The 19,318-nt window shown below is 39.8% G+C and overlaps 2 protein-coding genes and 1 long non-coding RNA gene across 3 annotated transcripts; 2 read left to right on the top strand and 1 right to left on the bottom strand.

Annotated features, from left to right (window-relative positions):
* Positions 1–557: 557 nt before the first annotated feature.
* LOC137851074 (histamine H3 receptor-like) lies at positions 558–9,034 on the top strand. Its single transcript, XM_068671854.1, has 3 exons — positions 558–1,369; positions 3,909–4,075; positions 6,649–9,034. The coding sequence occupies exons 1-3, from the start codon at positions 1,120–1,122 to the stop codon at positions 7,429–7,431; spliced, it is 1,200 nt and encodes a 399-aa protein (XP_068527955.1). The 5' UTR covers positions 558–1,119; the 3' UTR covers positions 7,432–9,034.
* An 18-nt stretch (positions 9,035–9,052) lies between these two features.
* LOC137851075 (uncharacterized) lies at positions 9,053–11,355 on the bottom strand. Its single transcript, XR_011092985.1, has 4 exons — positions 11,302–11,355; positions 10,736–10,772; positions 10,443–10,608; positions 9,053–9,302 (listed from the first exon to the last, which is right to left on the bottom strand). It is a non-coding gene; the product is annotated as an uncharacterized lncRNA (long non-coding RNA).
* Positions 11,356–11,431: 76 nt separating this feature from the next.
* LOC137851073 (histamine H3 receptor-like) lies at positions 11,432–19,087 on the top strand. The gene is made up of 4 exons (XM_068671853.1): positions 11,432–11,615; positions 12,156–12,474; positions 13,935–14,101; positions 15,626–19,087. The coding sequence occupies exons 2-4, from the start codon at positions 12,186–12,188 to the stop codon at positions 16,406–16,408; spliced, it is 1,239 nt and encodes a 412-aa protein (XP_068527954.1). The 5' UTR covers positions 11,432–11,615; positions 12,156–12,185; the 3' UTR covers positions 16,409–19,087.
* Positions 19,088–19,318: the final 231 nt, after the last annotated feature.

Raw genomic sequence — 19,318 nt, 5'->3', positions numbered from 1 at the left:
GTGCAGTTATTCGTATGGATAATAAACTTTTGTGATTTTGTGCTGCTGCCATTCAACCATTCAGTAAAAACACTTTGAGAATGCTAATGAATTTGTTCCCACAACAGAAACACAGACATGACGGCCAATGTTTTTCAAATTTAAGTATCTAAAATTAGACACCAAAGTGTTTTTAGAACCTATAATAAAAATGATTGAATTTTTACAGCTGTGGAATACTCAGCTCTCTGCAAGTGGCTTCATTACTCATACAAAAAACTTGTGGAAGACTTTCATTTCCTCCCACCAGCATGGAAAGAAAAGACTAGTCCTATTAAAGTTAATTGCAAAGCTCTCCTTCACACTCAAGGAGTCAGTATTTCATTCCTTGATTCTGGGATGGTAGCAGCCTGTGTCACTCAGGCTGCTATGAGTTTTAAAAACCTGATTTCTGAGGATTAGACCATTACTGATTGATTGCTCTGCTAAGTAATTTGGCATATGCTTACTCACAGAGTACCAATTTTTAGTCCTATGCTCCACAGAAAGAGGAACAGCAACAAAGTACTCTATGCCTTTGGTCAGCAAAAACCTACAACACAGTGCAGAGAGACCATAAGCCTACTGAAATATGATGACAAGAGATAAGCAAGTATGAAATTGGTAGTGTAACATAGATTAAATTCCCATGATGATATGTAACCAAAACCAACAAACATTTTCCAGAAAAAGTTGAGATCCATAATCCTAACAAACAAAACATTTCTGAGAAGAAGGGGGTGTGGAAGAAGGAGAGGAAAGAGTAAATCTTGAATCAGCCCTCATGACCACCCAGATAATTATCAGGTTGCATAAAGAAGAACTTACGTTTTAAAGTATGAGCTTGAAAATACTGCACATTTGTTCCTGGTAGCTCTCCTACAGATACACATGGTTGCTGATGTGTTGGTGTTTATTAAAATTTAAATATCTTACACAAATAGATTTATCTGGCATCAGAACCTTTTATTTTTTCCCTTTTGACTCAATTTTTTGGATGTTTATTGTATTTTTGGTTTCAGCTGTTAGTACTCTTTATGAATCTCAACTTTTTGGATTACAAGAGTTTCTTTCTGGACTGAACTGACCTGGATACACAATATGCAGAACAGCACTGCTGAAGCTGATGGAAACATAATGGGACCATGTAATGGGACTTCATCCACACAGACAGAGACCTCAGAGTTTTCCACGGGTGTGTTGGTACTCTTGGGTCTGCTTATGGTGCTGCTAGCTCTGGTCACAGTCCTTGGAAATGTCCTGGTGATCCTTGCTTTCATTATGGACAGAAATCTCAGGCATCGGAGTAACTATTTTTTTCTCAATCTTGCTATTTCTGACTTTGCAGTGGGTAAGTTGCAGTGCTGGAAATGTAGTATTTGCTTTCTAGTAATGTTAAAAGGTGGAAGGGGGCCTTATTTTGGTGTGTGGTGTCTTCTTGGAGAAATACTTCCCAATCGTGTGCCATGGGGAACGGTAAGGAATGTTGGAAACTGTATTAAGCATTTTAACAGCCTATTATGTCTCAAAATATGAGATACATAATGCATCATTTTTCATATAAATACTTGTAATGTCACTTATCTTTCAGAAACGCTTTATCATAGGAAATAGGTCCTTTGTCATATAGGTAGATGTCTAATGCTTTTGCTTCAAGAAAAAATACTTCTGTGTGTGAATCAACATTTACTAAGAAAGAGTGGGAGTTTTTTTGTAGTAAGTTGACTGAAGTATAGAAAGCCAAATTACATACAGTTTACAATATCTGGTTTATCTTGCATATATTGTTGATATCTTCTGTTTCAATCTACTGTAGCACAACACAGATAATAACCTCAGGTTTGCAACTAAACAATGATGCATAATATGTTTCATGCAAAAAACACAAAACGTTACTGTGATGTGCAATCGGAGATTTATGCACTGGAATGCTTTCAGCTGTTGAATGGCTCTGGCAAAAATCTTGCTTAAATTGCTATGTATGCAAATGAATGCTTGTGAAGAAGGGTGGCTCTTTCATGAAGTCCATATTCTGACTTGCCACATCACAACAACAACAACTTCTGAAACTGTATATATTCTGTGTGATATTTTGATCCCTTCCCCTATAAAGATGATGACTCCTTCCACCTTGTAACTGCCTTATTGTGCTGCAGAGCTCTTGCTGCCTGCGGTCTGGATGCATGCCTAATCTTTTTGAGGCACCCCTCTGGTCATCCACTGGTCTCACGCAAATAGCACAAGCCTCTGCACAGAAACTGCAGCTGTCTGAACACCCAGATAGGTGCTTCTGAGTGAAAACACCTCATTGCAGCTGTACCAAAATTCAGATCATCTCCAGGGCTGAGTCCTGCAAATATCACCTTGAGCCCATCATGTCCCCCAGTTTGAGATGTTTGTTTCTTGCCTGTAGCTCTCAACCACTGTTCTGCCAGACACAGCTCTGCAACCTGGACCTTTGTCAACGACAGCAGTTCCCTCCCTGCAGTACAGAGTGCCTTATGGTACACAGGAGAAGAAAAACTAACACCCAAACAAAATGAACAAACAACAACAACAACAACAAAAACCAGCAGTGAACAAAAAAACAATTGATGGCATTCTGTCATCCTGCTCACAGTCTAGCACCATGCTGAACAAGTACTGTCATCTCTTTGAGAAGTTTGAAGCAGGGAAAAAGTACAGCTTATTTGGCATTGCCTAACTTCCACAATTTTGTGTTTAAAGACCTTTATCTAGCTTTTCATCTGAAACTTGGTTAAAAGCTTTGTGTACATTAGCATCACACTGACTTGTAGTTCTGTAGCTACACAATTTGGAGTCAGGATATGTGTACATTATCTGGATCCTAACTGCTAAAAGCGTGTCTTTACACTTGCAGAATCCTTTGCCTTTTTCATCTAACATATGCATTCTATCTGATTTTTGACCTTTAACAACTTCTACTTCTTCTCTGTACTTCTGGATCTATAACATACAGAGGTCTCTTCATCCATGGCACAGGGAGAATAACAGGCATTCTTCTCAAGATATTTAGAGAAACAGAAACTCTCAAGATACTCTTCAGTACCGGTTACAGCATCATAGACTATTATGAAGCAATTCTAATTTTTTTTTTTTCTTTTTCTTGTGAATGTTAAAGTACATGATGCAACCTTTTGTTCCAAGGAGCAGGCATTAGTATCTCTGTAGAGGTATTTAACTGCAGCCTTGTTGCTGTTCATTCTTATGTTTTGCTACATTTATCTGGCATAGCATAGTACACTGTTAGCTCTTTAGCCTTGCAAGTGTGCGTTGTGACTCTGTGTGTAGTAAAATCACCTGGAATATTGTTACAATGAAATTATACTGGTGGTTTCATGACATTTGGATTTAAGAGACTGATTTTGGGTAGTCATGGTCATTTACGTATGTTCCCACTACTTGATGCATTCTCACAGATAATACCTTGTAAGCTTACCACTGAAACGTGGTTATGATGATATTATGACAAAAGGAAATGTTAAACAGGAAGTACTTAATAAAACCTTGCAGTTTTGTTAACCTTCTGATTATATGTTTCGAAAGATTAATCTGAAATTCATATTGTATGTCTATAAAACTTACTTCTGGAGTGCTTTTGGATATCATATCATGCTTCTAAGAGGATAGAAGCATGGCAGTTAGACCATATTTTTGAAAAAAAGTAAATTGTAGTAGGGGGAAAAAGAATCTTTTGTCTTTATTTTAATGTCAGTAGCTTAATACAGGATGTTCATTGGTTGCATGAGAATATGAAGCCTTCCAGCCAGCAGTTGCAGTCAGCATCACTTTTTTGTTGGAATATTTCTATGTTTGCATAGTACTGACTGCAGTGCTGACTGATATGTGTGTTTCCTTTATTTCTACAGGTGTGTTCTGCATACCACTGTACATCCCTTATGCCCTGACAGGGACCTGGCACTTTGGAAGAGGCCTGTGCAAGCTCTGGCTAGTTATGGACTATCTCGTGTGCACAGCTTCAGTGTTTAACATTGTCCTTATCAGCTACGACCGTTTCCTGTCAGTTACAAAGGCTGTAAGAACGTTTCTAATTCTTTCTTTCTTTATTTTGAGATTTCTATAAAACCTAGAGTGCTCACAAAAAAAAAACCAACAAAAACAAAACAAACAAACAAACAAAAAAACATTAGAAGCTAGGTAGTCCTTCATTTTCCTGCCATTTTAATCTGGAGAAACTCTGATGCTTGAGAATGTTGTAATAGATACTTCAACTCTAGCAGAAAGGTTGCTGTAGATATGCTTTTTCTTAGCCTCTGAGAATTTGCCTAAGTATGCAAAGTTTGCAAAGATTTCATAGAGATTTGGCAGATGTGGGCAGCTAAGTTCTTTGGGGATTTTTTTCTGTGCTAGGTATTTTTCAACAAAGTTTGCTAGAAGTAAGATGTTTCTTTCAATTTTCCTAGCTGCATGTGCCTGGGACTTAGAGACAGGGTAATGCCTTGCTCACAATTTCCGTGTTTCCCTGCTTCTGCTTGGATTAGAAACTATCTAACTGCACTGCAAAGGGAGGTGGGGAGTCCAGGTGGGAAAGAGGCAGTGGGAGTATGGTCTTTGGTCATTAAAAGAGTGGTAATGAAAACTAGGTTGAGTCAGGGAGGCACTTAGGATTGGGTTAATTTTTTAAAAGGAGAAGAGGGTATGGAGAGAGACATGGGATTGACTGGTGATGATTTGTTACCCCATGAGGGGTGATTGACATGTGCTGCCAACAGGCAGCTGAATGGAAACATCTTTGAAGTAAAAAGAAGGGATCAAAACATGCAGAGAGAGAAGTGTTTCATGAGTATTAGCATTTTTCTGCTTCTAATGATATCTGCTAAATATTAATATCCACAATTTCTAAACTTTACCTGGTGTTTGGTTCAGGTGGAAGACAATCAATATCCTTTGCTTTTTATGAGCCTACTAGCTCAAGGGATGTGGGCTATGTGTTAGATTGGGAGGTTCTTGTTTGGGATGTGCTGATACAATGCCTTATCTCTTTCTCTTCTTCCTTGGTGTTGCGGTTTTAGGGCTGGTTGTTGTTGTTGTGTTTCTCTTGCTGTTTTGTTTTTTTTTTTTAGAGCTGAATAATAAAGTATGAAAACCCCTGTATTTATGGAATTGCACTATTGAAAAAAATATTAATGAAGTTGTAGAGCCCAGGATGTGAGAAAAGTAAATTAAAAAGGCTTCTGCAATCCAGCTGGGCCCCATGTTCTTACATGATCACCTTCTGTTTTTTTTCCTCTAGATAATTAGAATGGAGTGAGTCCAGAAATGTGTAACTTTTTATCCAAAAGAAAATAATATCATGCTTCCTCATGGACTTGGGATTCACCTCTGCTGCAGGCCTAGTTTATGGTCAGAGTTGAGTCATTTCAGACTTGAGTTTTTGTGAAGCTGCACTGAGAGCTTCCTGTTTTCTGACTACTAAATTGAGATGCTTGTGGTCGTGCAGAGGGCTGAAAATTCATTACTGCAGATGAAGAGAACTGGAGCTGTGGTCTAAGTTGATGCTTTAAGGTGTAAAGGAGTCTGAAATATCAGGCCCAGATGTTTAAAACCAAGATTCTAAAATAATGCTTGTAAAACTGTGTCATTACTCTGTTGCTCACGATAAAATAGGAACAACAGTGCCCCTAAGGTCATGTGTGAAAATTAATGAAGATACCATTTATTAATAATTGTATAACGCGCAGTTACTACACTGAAAAATGGCATAGGAAGTTGGTGAGGAAGATAGTACTTCTGCATCTCAGAAAAGCCTGGGATGACAAATATTGAACAGTATGGCATAAATAAAATTGACCAAATTCTCATTAAGTGATCATCTTGAGTGTTGAAAGCTGTGGGGGTCCAAGAGCTAGAATTACATATTTTACATACTGACTAGGCTGTTGCAAGTGTGGTTTTAACTGTCATATTTCCTAACTTTGGATGATATGACTTTAGCTCCTAATATCTTTTCAAAGATTTTTACAGCTAGAGAGTAAAATAAATGAATGCAGTCTGGGTAGATATAAAAACATCAACATTTGTAGTAATACAACGAGCTGTTTATGAGGTAAAGTGAGTGTTAAAACAGAATGTTTCAATAAAATAAGGGATGTTAAAGCATATGTCTGGGATATATTGTTCTATTATGGCAAGAGGAAATAATATTTAAAAATATACTGCCTAGTGTTTGCAGTCTCTCATAGCAACCTCTCTAATGCAGAAGTCTTCAACTTTTGCCTGTGCAGGAAAGAAGTCCAACAGCTGCTCTGACTCTCCTCTAAGCTTGAGTATGCATTTCATGAATCATAAACTGAGTCCTTATTACTGTCTGACTGTGGTGGTGATGAAAACAAGCTATGTCCCAGTACCCTTAGAATGGTAGTTTAGCCATCATCATTTCTGGTCCTTTTGCAATCCGAAGTATTAAAATTAATTACAGAATTGCAGTACTTGATGAGCAAGATTAGTAGTGGTTTTAGGACCTTACAAAAGTGAAGATGGTGTAGGTGTCTGGGAAACTGCAGAACTAATATTGCATTTGATTTGATTGTTTATTTTAAGATAGTTCCAAAATATTACCTGAGTAAGTGACAGGTTCTTTTCTCACAGGTATCTTACAGAGTGCAGCGGGGAATAATGTCCAACCCTGTTGTCAAGATGGTGGCCATCTGGGTCTTTGCCTTCCTCCTCTACTGCCCAGCAATTCTCTTGTGGGAGTATGTGGCCGGCTGCAGCACGGTGCAGGAAGGGCAGTGCCACGCTGAGTTCTTCGACAACTGGTACTTCCTCCTTTGTGCGTCCACCCTGGAGTTCTTTGTGCCGCTGATCTCGGTCACCTACTTCAACGTGCACATCTTCAACAACATCCAGAGGCGCCAGAGGCGTGGCAGCATTCAGGACTCCGAGCCTCCAAGGAGCAGCAGCTCATCCTGGAGATCTTGCTTCTTGCCAAGATCTGATGTGTCATCTTCGTTGGAAATGGAGGACAGTGTTTCATCATTAACGAGGTCATTGAGACCATCACTGGGTTCTGCCTGCCCATCTCCAGCACCAATGAGCCCCACACCTCTCAAAAAGGACTTCTCTGCTTCTTTCCGCACAAATGCTAGGTCAAAACTGCAAAGAGACAAGAAAATTGCTAAATCGCTTGCCATAATTGTTTGTGTCTTTGCCGTTTGCTGGGCACCATATACTTTACTAATGATTATTCGTGGGGCCTGCCAAGGAAGGTGCATCCATAGGTCCCTTTATGAAATCACCTTTTGGCTTTTGTGGCTCAATTCCTCTCTGAACCCATTTCTTTACCCACTCTGTCACATGAGGTTTCGAATGGCTTTTCTGAAAATATTATGTCCCAAAAGGTTTGCAAAGTTGAGATCACCTTCTATTTAGAGAGCTGAAGTAAATGACTTACAAATAAGGTTTGTCTCTTACTTAGTGATTATTTTTTTTTCATAGGTATCTTCAACAGAAACAGAGAAAATATTTTGTTGGCTGGGGACATTGGTTGAATGCAGTAGAGGCATGTACTTGCTCTGATTTGTAGTTTTCAGATTTTTTTTTTCTGTTAATATTGGTTCATGCAAGGATGAACAACATCTAGTGCAACAAATTACCTGGTGTTGTTGGATGTCCTTTCTGGTTTGATGTACTCTTTTTTATTTTTTATTTTTTTATTTTTTTTTTATTTTTTTGTTTTTTTATTTTTTTTTTTATTTTTAATCTGGTATTAAGAAAGAACTCTTCTATGGATATTGCCACAGACATTCATTGGAGGGAGATACCTCTTTTTGTAGGTGCTGAGTAAAACTTTAATATCCCATTTGTGAATCTAAAGATTTTAGTGAAAAAAGCATTTCTGCTGTATTTTTGAAAGGTCATGTAAAATCCTCACAGAAGCAGTATTATTTCCTTTAAAGAAAGTGTTATGAAGACAACACAGTGCTCTGTACTGATTATGTTTACCAGGCTGGGCAATATGGAAGTGAACAAACTGCCTAATCTGGTATATCTGTGCCTTTCTAATTATAATATTGTCCATATTTGGTGTTGCAGGACATCATACATGTAAGTTAGTAACTCTGGATCTTTTTTAGAAAATGAATGTTTCCATGGTAATGAATTTTTGAAATTATCAAAATTGTAACAGACATAAACAGTTGTTGCTCTTTTCTCCTGATAGTAGCTTCCTCTTTGGTCATGCTTCAATGATCTTTAGGGCCAGATTTGTGCACTATTTGATTACCTAAAGGATAGGAAAATCCTGCACTCCCGATCACATTGCTGTTGACTTAGCAGAGCAAGCAATACAAAGCTCATGCTGGATTTGTGACTTTGACTGGCTGCATGAGAACAGACAATACCCCCCCGGGTAGAAAGCTTTGCAAATACAAAGATATTCCATCAAAATGACCGGGGCAAATCTGAACTGACAGAATGATTTATATTCTAGATCAGTTCTTTGTGCCATGTTACTGTGATAATATGTGGATTTTCTCTGCCACTGAATCAGCATCAAGCTGGATATTCTCTATAGCTGAGTGAGGGCCATATTCACTGCTTGAGAATGGGGTTCACAGAGATCTGTCTGAAAGCTGACGCAGAAGTGTCTTAAGCAGCTGTGAATGAACTGTGGGTGAATAGGCAGTGCTGGAAAGAGTGGGGAATGTGTTGGAGAGGGCAATAGAGCTTGATTATAACCCATTCCACATGCCAAATTTTCTTTGTGTTTGGTGTTGGAAGTTGCACAAGGCTTTCACAGATAGGTGAGAGTGACTGGCTATTTTTTTTTTCTCCTAGTGTGTATACACACAAATGTATAAATTACAGAAAGAGGGACTGAATGCACAGAATAATGAAGATTTAAGTAGTCTTCTTTTGAAATAAATATCTAATTTGAAATGGGCTGTAGACGTGTTGCAAAATCAGAGGACTCATTTGTAAGCACAATTCAAATGTATGTAAACAGTTCAACCATAGCAAAGAACTTTTTTTTTTTTTAAATCATATGCTGTTTAGAGATCATATGCTGTTTAGAGATCTGGAGCTGAAGACTTCTCTCGACAGTTTTCATGCTGGCAGAGGATTGTATTTCACAACTTGTTATGCTTCCTTGCCTTACATAAGTAGTGGTATGCATTGTGAGCTTGATTGCAAAGAGAGAAACAGCTTCAGGAGGTCATTGATTCAGCACAGCTGTTTTCACTGTTATGAGCTAAGGTGCTGGCATAGATTTCTGTAGGGTGTGCTTTTTCTGTAAGGCTCTAAAAAAAACAAACAAAAAAAACCAAACACCCACACATACACATTTGAAACATTTATAGAATAACTAGAGTACTAAATAAACATCTGTTCTACAGAGAAGCTGTAGGCAGGCCCAAGCTGGGGAAGACTTGAATTGTCTGCTTTTGTAACTTTATGCTTTCAGTATAAAAGAATGTTGTGCAAGAAAACTAAATGTATTGATTACTTTGAAAGAATAGCCTTACACAATTATTGACTAGGTAAAATGGATCCACACTGTAGTACTGGAAAAGAAGAGTTCTTCAGGGAGCAAGCACAGTGTGCAACAAACTTGAAATCACAGAGTACTGAAGTTACTACAGATCAATGTATTTGATGTTCTGTATTGCACCCACAGTGTTCAAACCATTTTGTCACACCACCCCTGATTGTTTGGAGAGTTCATTGTATTTTTCTAATTGATCTACTGCTCCCAGGTCAACTCAGATGCTCAGCTGGTGTTCTCACAACGTTATGGCTGTCTTGGACAAAATGGCATCCCCAGTCTTCCCTTCTCTAGTAGGCCTGTTTCAGGCTTCTGCTATTATACTGATTTGGTGTTTTTTCCTCATGCCTGTCATGCACTGACACAAATGTACCTTCCTTGCCAAGTCTGCTTTTTTAAGAAAAGTCTCCCTACCCACTCACTCATCCATTTCATCATTTCATGCCCTTGCACTCTTTTCTGTCTTTGCAGATGTCCAATAGTTATTGTAAATATGTTGTGATCACAGGCCTATGACTATGAGGTTGAACTCAAACTGCAACAGCATTTTTCTAAATTTGCCCTCTCGAGTCTTAAAAAAACAAAACAAAAAACAAATAAAACATACATGTTGGAAGAAATGGTGTTAGCTTTGTTTATTTCTTAGACAAGTCTTTAATCCCAGTGGTTCTCCTAATGTCTGTCCTTTATGTCAGGCTGTGGTTTTCCTCCACAGGGAGGAAGGAAGGAGAGACCACATAAATTTCTCCATCAGCCCCATGAAGGACTATGTTAAAACTTTAATATTTAATTTGATTTCTTCCTTAATTTTTAAAACATGTAAATATTCTCCCCTTGTCTGCAAACCCAGTCATTTTATTATAGAAGACAATCAAGTTGCTCAGGCATGACCTACCTTTGGTGACTGTGTCCTGGTCACCTTTTCTTCTTTCAACTGCTCAGAAATGCCTTCCAAGAGGACTTGTTCCATAACTTTCCTATGGATCTTGTGGCATCTTTTGAAGATTGGTGCAATGTTTGACTTTTTTTCAGTAATCGGGAACCCCTCTTGATCTCCATGACTTTTCAAAAAAGATAAAAGACTTTCAGGGATGCTGGTTCTCTCAGCACTCTTGAGTGCAGCCCATAGGGTTACATGGACTCTTAACAGGTCAGGTGCTCCCAAGTAAACCCTGACTCAGTCCTCACCTGTAGGTGAGGTGGATTCCTTCCTTGAATTTTCTCCCTAGGAAAGACCTGGTTAGTAAAGACTGAAGCAAAGAAAGCAGTGGTAACCTCAGCCTTATCTACTTTTTCTATCACTAGGTCATGAGGACTGTTCAGCAGCAGGTCCATTTTGTTCTTATTCATCTTTTTACTATTGATGTGGAGGTGGAAGTTCTTTGTCTTTTTGTCATCCTCACTGTCCTTTACAAACATAAACTTCAGATAAGCTTTAGTTTTCCTAACACCTGTACTGGGTCTGGCCAGGCAGCAATTCAAGTTCTTTCTTTGTAGTCTGTCTTTGCTTCATATTCCTCATGTTGCCTTTTTGTATTTTAGCTCTGCTATGAGTTCCCTGGTTAGCCAAGGAACTAACCTGGTTAGTCTCCTGGTATACCTGCTTGTTTTCCCAAAAGCAGGGATGGACTTCTGTTGTGCATGGAGAAAGCTGTCCTTAAAGGTCTGCAGGTTTTCTGAGCTCCTTTGTGCTTTAGAGCTGCCTTGAGTGGGATACTACTACCACTTTCCTGAATAAACTTCAGCCTGCTCACCTGAAGTCCAGGAGGTGTGATTTGCTTCTTTCTTTACTCACTAGGACCCTCCTCCACCTCCATCACTTCCCCCACCCTCCCTTTCCTTGCTTTGTGCCCTATATCTCATCAAGCACCTGGCATTACAGTCCCAGTCTGAAAACCAGTTGTGGGATGGGCTGTGGAGCTGGTGACCCTCAGGCATGAGTTACAGCCCTGGTCTGCTGACTTCTGTGCCGCTTTTACTAAAATAGATGAAATTATGATGAGGGGTGGGCATTTAGCTTACTGTTCTCAGGGATAGACTTGCTTCCTGCTTCAGATAACTTCAAAAGGTGACATTTTGCAAAATAAAACTTAAATTTTAGACACTCTGTAGCCAGCAGCAGTGACTTCTCTGTTTTTAATTGTGTAGTTTAGTAACAGCAAGCACAATGATGCCTACGTTTACAGTAAGAGAAATAGAATTGTAGTAATTTACATCCTGTTGACCACTAGGGAAGTGAAAATTAGTTTTTTTTTTTTTTTTTATTTTAGCTTCAGCTGAATTCAGCGAGTAAAACAGCTTACATGATTTACACAATGCTAATATGCAAACTGCCTGACTTTGAAAAGAGCTGTTTTCAGACTAACTCTTTTCTGACCTCAGTAGATAAAGATCAGCCATCGGGAGAGAAAAGAGATCATCACTTGCTTTAAAGTGTGCATTTACTGTTGCTTATGAGGTATCTTTTTTACAGATTTGGTTTTCAGACCAATAGGTGCATTCAGATCAAAGAGCATGAGAGACTCCAGGCTTTGAAATCTTGTGATCTAGAATTTTAATATTGAGAAGTTGTCTGGATGTTTCAGTATTCAGCCCATCCTGTTAACAGGTTTGTCTCAATCTATTGGAAATCTGCCTGATGCAAGATTCTTCCCAGATTCAACTGACCTGGCTACACAACATGCACAACAGCACTGCTGAAACTCCGCACACGATACGACAGTGTAATGGGATTTCATCTCCACAGCCAGAGACCTCAGAGTTTTCCACGGGTGTGTTGGTGCTCCTGGCTCTGCTTATGGTGCTGCTAGCTCTGGTTACAATCCTTGGAAATGTTCTGGTGATCCTTGCTTTCATCATGGACAGAAATCTCAGGCATCGGAGTAACTATTTTTTTCTCAATCTTGCTATTTCTGACTTTGCAGTGGGTAAGTTGCAATGCTGGAGATATGTAATACTTGCTTTCTAGTAATGTTAAGAGGCAAAAGGGGGCCTTATTTTGGTGGGCAGCTTCTTGGAGAAATTTCCCAACTGTGTGCCATGGGGAAAAGTAAGGAATGGTAAAAACTCTATTAAGTGTTTTAGCAGCCTATTATGTCTCAAGATACATCGAAATGAGATAAGTAGTGCATTCTTGGTCTTGTAAATTCTTTTAACGTTCCTTCAGAAAAAAAGGAGATACTACTGTATGTAAAAAATACTGATTGATAGAAAGAGGCTTCTGCCGCAGTTTCTGATTTACTTTTGCTCCTCATGTAAAACTGTTCATTACACCTCATCATAAGATCTTTATGTTTGACAGAGTAACTGTTTCCTTATGCAGCTCTCTGTGGTACATCAAGGTAAATGAATTACTTCTCTATGCAATGCTAATGGCCTATGAGTTTATTACATTAGAACAAATGCACTTTACCACTGTAACTTTCCACTGGATGTAACTCAGTGCAGGCTATGGATCAGAGGGATTGTCCTGATGCCAGCAGACTACTGCTTGAGTCTTCCATCTGTTTTCCTTATTATCCTCCTTGTTCCATAGTGTCAATGCAGTAGTCCTGGAGATGCAGAGGATCCAGTCCTAGTGGGTGATGCCAGGCGAAGAGGCAGGGGCTGTGAATGCACTGTGCCGTGTTTCTGCAGGGTTCAGACCATTAAAACAGCAAAAAAAAAAAGATGGTCCAGTGGGAGATGTCCCAGAAAATAGGGAAAAAAGTCTTGTTTTTAAGTACTTCAAAGTACTGGATATTATTATATTTTTTTTAGAAGGCTTTTGGTGTTTAACTGAAGTCTGCCTGGCTGTTTAAATGTAGCAGCTTCAGGACAGAGATGTAAGTTGTTTCTGCTCTGTCTGTGGTAGAAGAGGTTTCCACACACCACACAGTCTCTCCAACATATTGTCTGTAGTGTAAAAATGCTAACCAGTCTTACATTAATAAGCTATGTTAGCAGTATCTGTAGATATGTTTGGGAGGAAATCTTTAACAGAGATAAAAGATAAGAAGATACACAGCAATAAGTTTACATTTTGGAACATAATCATGATGCACAGCATGCTGCATAAATGCTGCAGTACTGGCTGTATATTTTTAGAGACTATACAATCGGTTATACTATAGTTTTCTTCAGTGGATCTTTCTTTGCTGATTTGCCCTAAGCTTATTCACAACAATCAACATGCACTAAGATCTAATACACAGAGTCTTCATCAGATTCCATGAGAATGTAAGAATTTATTTATATAACTTATATATACACCTTAACAGTATATATATATATATATATATTTTTTTTTTTTCCAGCTAAATACTGAAGTATTGTCTCTCTTTGCTTCCAGGAGTACTGTTTGCAATCTGTAACAACTGCATGGTGTCTCTGTGATTGCTTTCCATAGGTGCGTTCTGCATACCTCTCTACATCCCTTATGCCCTGACAGGGACCTGGCACTTGGGAAGAGGCCTATGCAAGCTCTGGCTAGTTATGGACTATCTCCTGTGCACAGCTTCAGTGTTTAACATTGTTCTAATTAGCTATGACCGTTTCCTGTCAGTTACTAAAGCTGTAAGTACCCTATTTATAGTCTCTCCGAGTTTTGTGGCAAGATTGTGGGATTTGGCAAGGCCATATCTTGATATTGGTGATAAGCCCTTTGCCTTATTGGCGAGTATAGGACCCAGATTAGTTGAGATAGTAGCCCTGAGAAAGTATGCTTGCGTGTGGAGATACTGTGGATAGACGCAGTGCTGAGCATACTCCAGCCCAGATCTGGTCAAACAGATTTTCTCTCACAGTGTCTGCTGCAGGTTGCTGTTGTGCCGCTGCTTTAAGGAAAACAGGTCGAGGAGTGAAAAGGCTGAGACAAAAGGCTGATAAAAAGGGACCAAATAAGGAGAAAATCTGAAGTAAACTGGATTTGGTTTTGAACCTAAATCAGACATGGGAGGAAAAGGCTAGGGTGGTGAAGTGAAGAATACCAGGGAGGACGTCTAGGCCTGAGACGTGGCTCCAAATGATCCTGGAGAAGACTGGGAACAAGTGCAAATAGGGAAGAGAGTGGGCCAAAGGACAGACTGCAGAGACTATCCATGGGTATGAGGCAATCTCCTCTCCATGTCTGAAGCAGAACCCCAAACTTCGGATGAGCATAGAGTGCTATGTCTCTGCTTTCTGCAGAGCATCCAATTCACCTTGTGTGTGCTTTATGTTTTGGTTCATACTAAGGTTGGAGGCCAGCATTTCCCGGTTGTTGCTCTGTTGGCTGAAGTGGCAGAGAAACGTGGGGCTGAGCTAGGGGTTGCAGCTCTTTGGTGACCTATGAGAATGTCAATATGATGTCATATGAAAAAAAGAAAAAAGATCAGTTGTATTTTTGTTAATTATAAGTACTTGAACTTATTATAAATGCCTTTTTAAATATGTTTTTATGTTATTTAATTTTGTTTTAATGAAAGAAACTGGTAAATCAAACACCAAAACATCTTGCTTTTAAGTGAAATTACACAGGAAAGCCAAAGGCTCAACATTTACAAAGCGCAAACCAGGACACAGATAAGGGTGATCTTGTGGTTTCATCACCTAATGTCTGCACTGCAGGGCTGGATTCTGCTCCTATGTGCTCATGGAAAGTGCAATATATGATTTTTCAAAGGTGCATATTAAATTTGTGACATAATTTCTGTTGACCACTGTGCCACATTTAGTCCTATATCTTGTAAAGTGCTGTAAAAAACAGTGCAGTTGTCAATGAATGGGAATCATTCTCTGAGCAACTATAAAATGTTAATTACTCTGCCAATTCAGGCTGCAGATGTTTCAAACAAGGCATACCAAATTACTAGGTACTTCTAACTCTGATGGATGATCATGTTTCCTTGCCTGTACCAGGACCCTAGCACTGTGACTGATACATAGACAACCCTGTGTTATGTCAACATCAATAAATTAAACATACCTGAGTGAGCTTCAGCTGATGAGAGAAGATGCAGCTCTATTAGCAAATGCTATGCTAAGCTCATCTCTGTCTAATTCTCTTGGTTCAAATATTTGCCTCTACAGCTACAATATTTTTATTTTTTTCCTTCACAGGTATCTTACAGAGTTCAGCGGGGAATAATGTCCAACCCTATTGTCAAGATGGTGGCCATCTGGGTCTTTGCCTTCCTCCTCTACTGCCCAGCAATTCTCTTGTGGGAGTATGTGGCCGGCTGCAGCACGGTGCAGGAAGGGCAGTGCCACGCTGAGTTCTTCGACAACTGGTACTTCCTCCTTTGTGCGTCCACCCTGGAGTTCTTTGTGCCGCTGATCTCGGTCACCTACTTCAACGTGCACATCTTCAACAACATCCAGAGGCGCCAGAGGCGTGGCAGCATTCAGGACTCTGAGCCTCCAAGGAGCAGCAGCTCATCCTGGAGATCTTGCTTCATGCTGAAACAAGGAGCATCTTCCTCATTGGAAGCAGAGGACAGTGTTTCATCTTCCATAAGGCCAAAGAAAGAGTCTTTGGTAGCTGAAAGCTTATCTCCATCCAGAGCCAATTCTGTAACCCCAGAAAATGACCTCTCTATTTCTTTCTGTGCAAGGACCAGGTCAAAACTGCACCAGGACAAGAAAATTGCAAAGTCGCTTGCCATAATTGTTTGTGTCTTTGCCATTTGCTGGGCACCATATACTTTACTAATGATTATTCGTGGGGCCTGCCAAGGAACCTGTGTTCATAACTCCCTGTACGATGTTACCTTTTGGCTTTTGTGGCTCAATTCCTCTCTGAATCCATTTCTTTACCCTCTCTGTCATGATAAATTTCGAATGGCCTTTATGAAAATATTATGTCCCAAAAAGTTTGCAACATTAAGATCAGGCTCTTCTTAGAAGAAGAATAAAAAAAACAAAAACAAAAACAAAAACAACAACAACTACAACAACAACAACAAACACTGAATCATAGAATTATAGAATATCTCAAGGTGGAAGGGACTCACAAGTATCATTGAGTCCAGTTCCTGGCTCCACACAGGTCTGCCCAAAGATTCAGACCATATAGTCCAAATGTTTCTTAAACTCTGACAGGCTCGGTGCTGTGACTACATCCCTAGGGAGCCTGTTCCAGTGCGTGACCACCCTCTTGGTGAAGAATATTTTCCTGATATTCAAGCTGACTCCAGTCCCTTGGGTCCTATCATTGGTCACCAGAGAGTAGAGCTCAGTGCCTGCTCCTATACTTCTGCTTGTGAGGGAGCTGCAGGCCACCATGAGGCCTCCCCTCAGCCTGCTCTGCTCTGGGCTGAACAAACCAAGGGGCCTCAGCCTCTCCTCATATGTCTTCTCCTCTAGTTCCTTCACCATTTCTGTGGTCCTTCTCTGGATGCTCTCCAACAGTTTAACGTCCTTTTTGTCCTATGGTGCCCAGAACTGCACACTTGAGGTGAGGCCGCACCAGCGCAGAGTAGAGCAGGACAATCACTTCCCTCGACTGACTAGCAATGCCGTACTTGATGCATCCCAGGGTACGGTTGGCCTTCCTGACTGCCAGGGCACACTGCTGGCTCATATTCAACTTGCTGTCAACCACAACCCCCAGATCCCTCTCTGTGGGGCTGCTCTCCAGTGTCTCATTGCCCAGTCTGTATGTATAGCTAGGGTTTCCCCATCCCAGGTGCAGGACCGGCACTCGTTTGTGTTAAACTTCATGCAGTTGGTGATCACCCATCTCTCCAGTTTGTCCAGATCTCTCTGCAAGGCCTTTCCACCCTCAACAGAGCCAACAACTACTCCCAGTTTAGTATCATCAGCAAATTTTCTCAAAACACCTAGTCCTACGTCCAAATTGTCTATAAAAACACTGAAGAGGACTGGCCCTAAAATGGAGGTCTGGGGGACCCCACTGCTGACCAGCCACCAGCCTGATGTAACCCCATTTACCATAAGCCTTTGAGCTTTGCTCATCAGCGAATTGCTCACCCATTGTATGATGTTTTTATCTAGCTGTATGCTGGACATTTTGTCCAGTAGGATCTTATGAAAAGCTGTATCAAAAGCTTTACTGAAATCCAAAAAGATTACATCCACTGGCTTCCCTTGATCGACTAGATGGGTGATCTTATCATAAAAGGAAATTAAATTTTTTATCAGGACAGCTGTAGTACAGCTGAAGTACAGCTGTATCTGTAGTGGTTGATGGATGTAAGTAGCCAAGGGTTGTAACTACTCTTTTCAGAAGAGTAAACTAGTTACAAAAACTAGGTAAGCCTTTGGTGAAATATATTGTCCTTCAGATAAATACACGTGCCCAAAGTTTGTGGACTTTTTTCTGCTATTCCAACTGGCAAGGAAAAGAGTATTGCCTCTGCCTGACTTTTCTTAGTATACTTATTCATGTTATCTTTATTCTTATTGTGGAAGATACTATCTTCTATTGCAGTACCACTTATTTTTGTGTTCATGGCTGATATTAGTTAGCTATACGATAAAGACTAGTTATTTGCCATAAGGTCAGTAGTGTTCAAAAGTTAATATCTTCTCTATTTCACTTCTTTTGAACAGTCTGTAATGCATTCAGAAGTATTTTTCCCCTTATCATAACGTATCCAGTTAATTTATGACTTTGTTTTCAGGCACATTCCAGGATTACTTTATCTCATTAATGATGTCCAGATATTGGGAGAACATAGGGATTACTTTTAAAAAACTGAGAGAAGGTGTACTCTGCAGAAAAGCATTAATTTACATATCTGAAGCAGAAGAGAATTTAGAAGTATTTACATGCATTAGAAGTATTAGATGCATTTATGTGCATCTCCATCTATTCTTCAAGAAACAAGAGTTTTAAGCTATAGTTTTGAGAGGTCATAGAAGAGTATTATTTCCTATTCAAAAGCATTGTAGAAATGAAGGCAAGACCTATAATAGCCTGACTGTGATCGGAGAAAGAGTAAGGAAAATGCATCTGTGACTGAATAATCCAGCAGAGCACCTTTCAAACTTTTGAAACTCCTTGGATCTCATCTGATTGTGTCCCCACAAGAGCAGCAGCACAGCCTCTCAAGGGTAGAAGACACAGGATTTGAGTACTCCAATACAGGAAGACATCTGCTCTCTCCTTGAAAGCACTGAGCAGCTGATCATGGATGGAGTCATTTGCTGTTCTCTCATTTGTAGCTAGAGACAGTAAGTACGGCCTGCCCTTACTCCATAAGTGAGAAAATTTGTGGCTACCAGCCCAGGTGGAGATGTGTGCAGTGGTCAGAACAACTCCACCTTTTTTATATAGCCCCCTCTGGATCATTTTGTGACTCCCAGTGAAATTATAATGTGTGCTGTGAAAAGTGCTGGTCTAACAAGCCCTGCTGACTTCCAAATATGACATAATGCACAGGTACCAACTCAGCTCCACAGCTGAGCAAATCCCGACTCAGTTTATGGTGCCAGTGGGCACGCAATTCACTGAGAAACTAAGAAACAATTAAAAGTGAATTTTATATCTTATTTGTCCCCTTCCATGCATCTTCTATTTCTATTGTCAGAGGTTATGATAAATGGTTAATTTTCTTACATGCTGAGGATGTGTTTGATTTGCTGCATGAGCTAAGAAAATGACTGACATCAATGACTACATATAGTTTGTTTGGTGATGCAGCTGAGACAATATAGAGGTAATCTTCTTCCAGCATGCAGTTTCCAGGCTATTAAGGGTTATTTAGTTACAGAATTCTGGAATTCTAAGGTACTAGGTTCCTTGATAAATAAACAGGTGTAACTTTAAAAAATGCAAATAGCTTCTTT

This window comes from Anas acuta, chromosome 2, assembly GCF_963932015.1.
Source record: "Anas acuta chromosome 2, bAnaAcu1.1, whole genome shotgun sequence".
Taxonomy (NCBI): Eukaryota; Metazoa; Chordata; class Aves; order Anseriformes; family Anatidae; genus Anas; species Anas acuta.
Note: the sequence above shows the minus strand (reverse complement) of the source record. Positions and strands in the feature narration are given on the sequence as shown.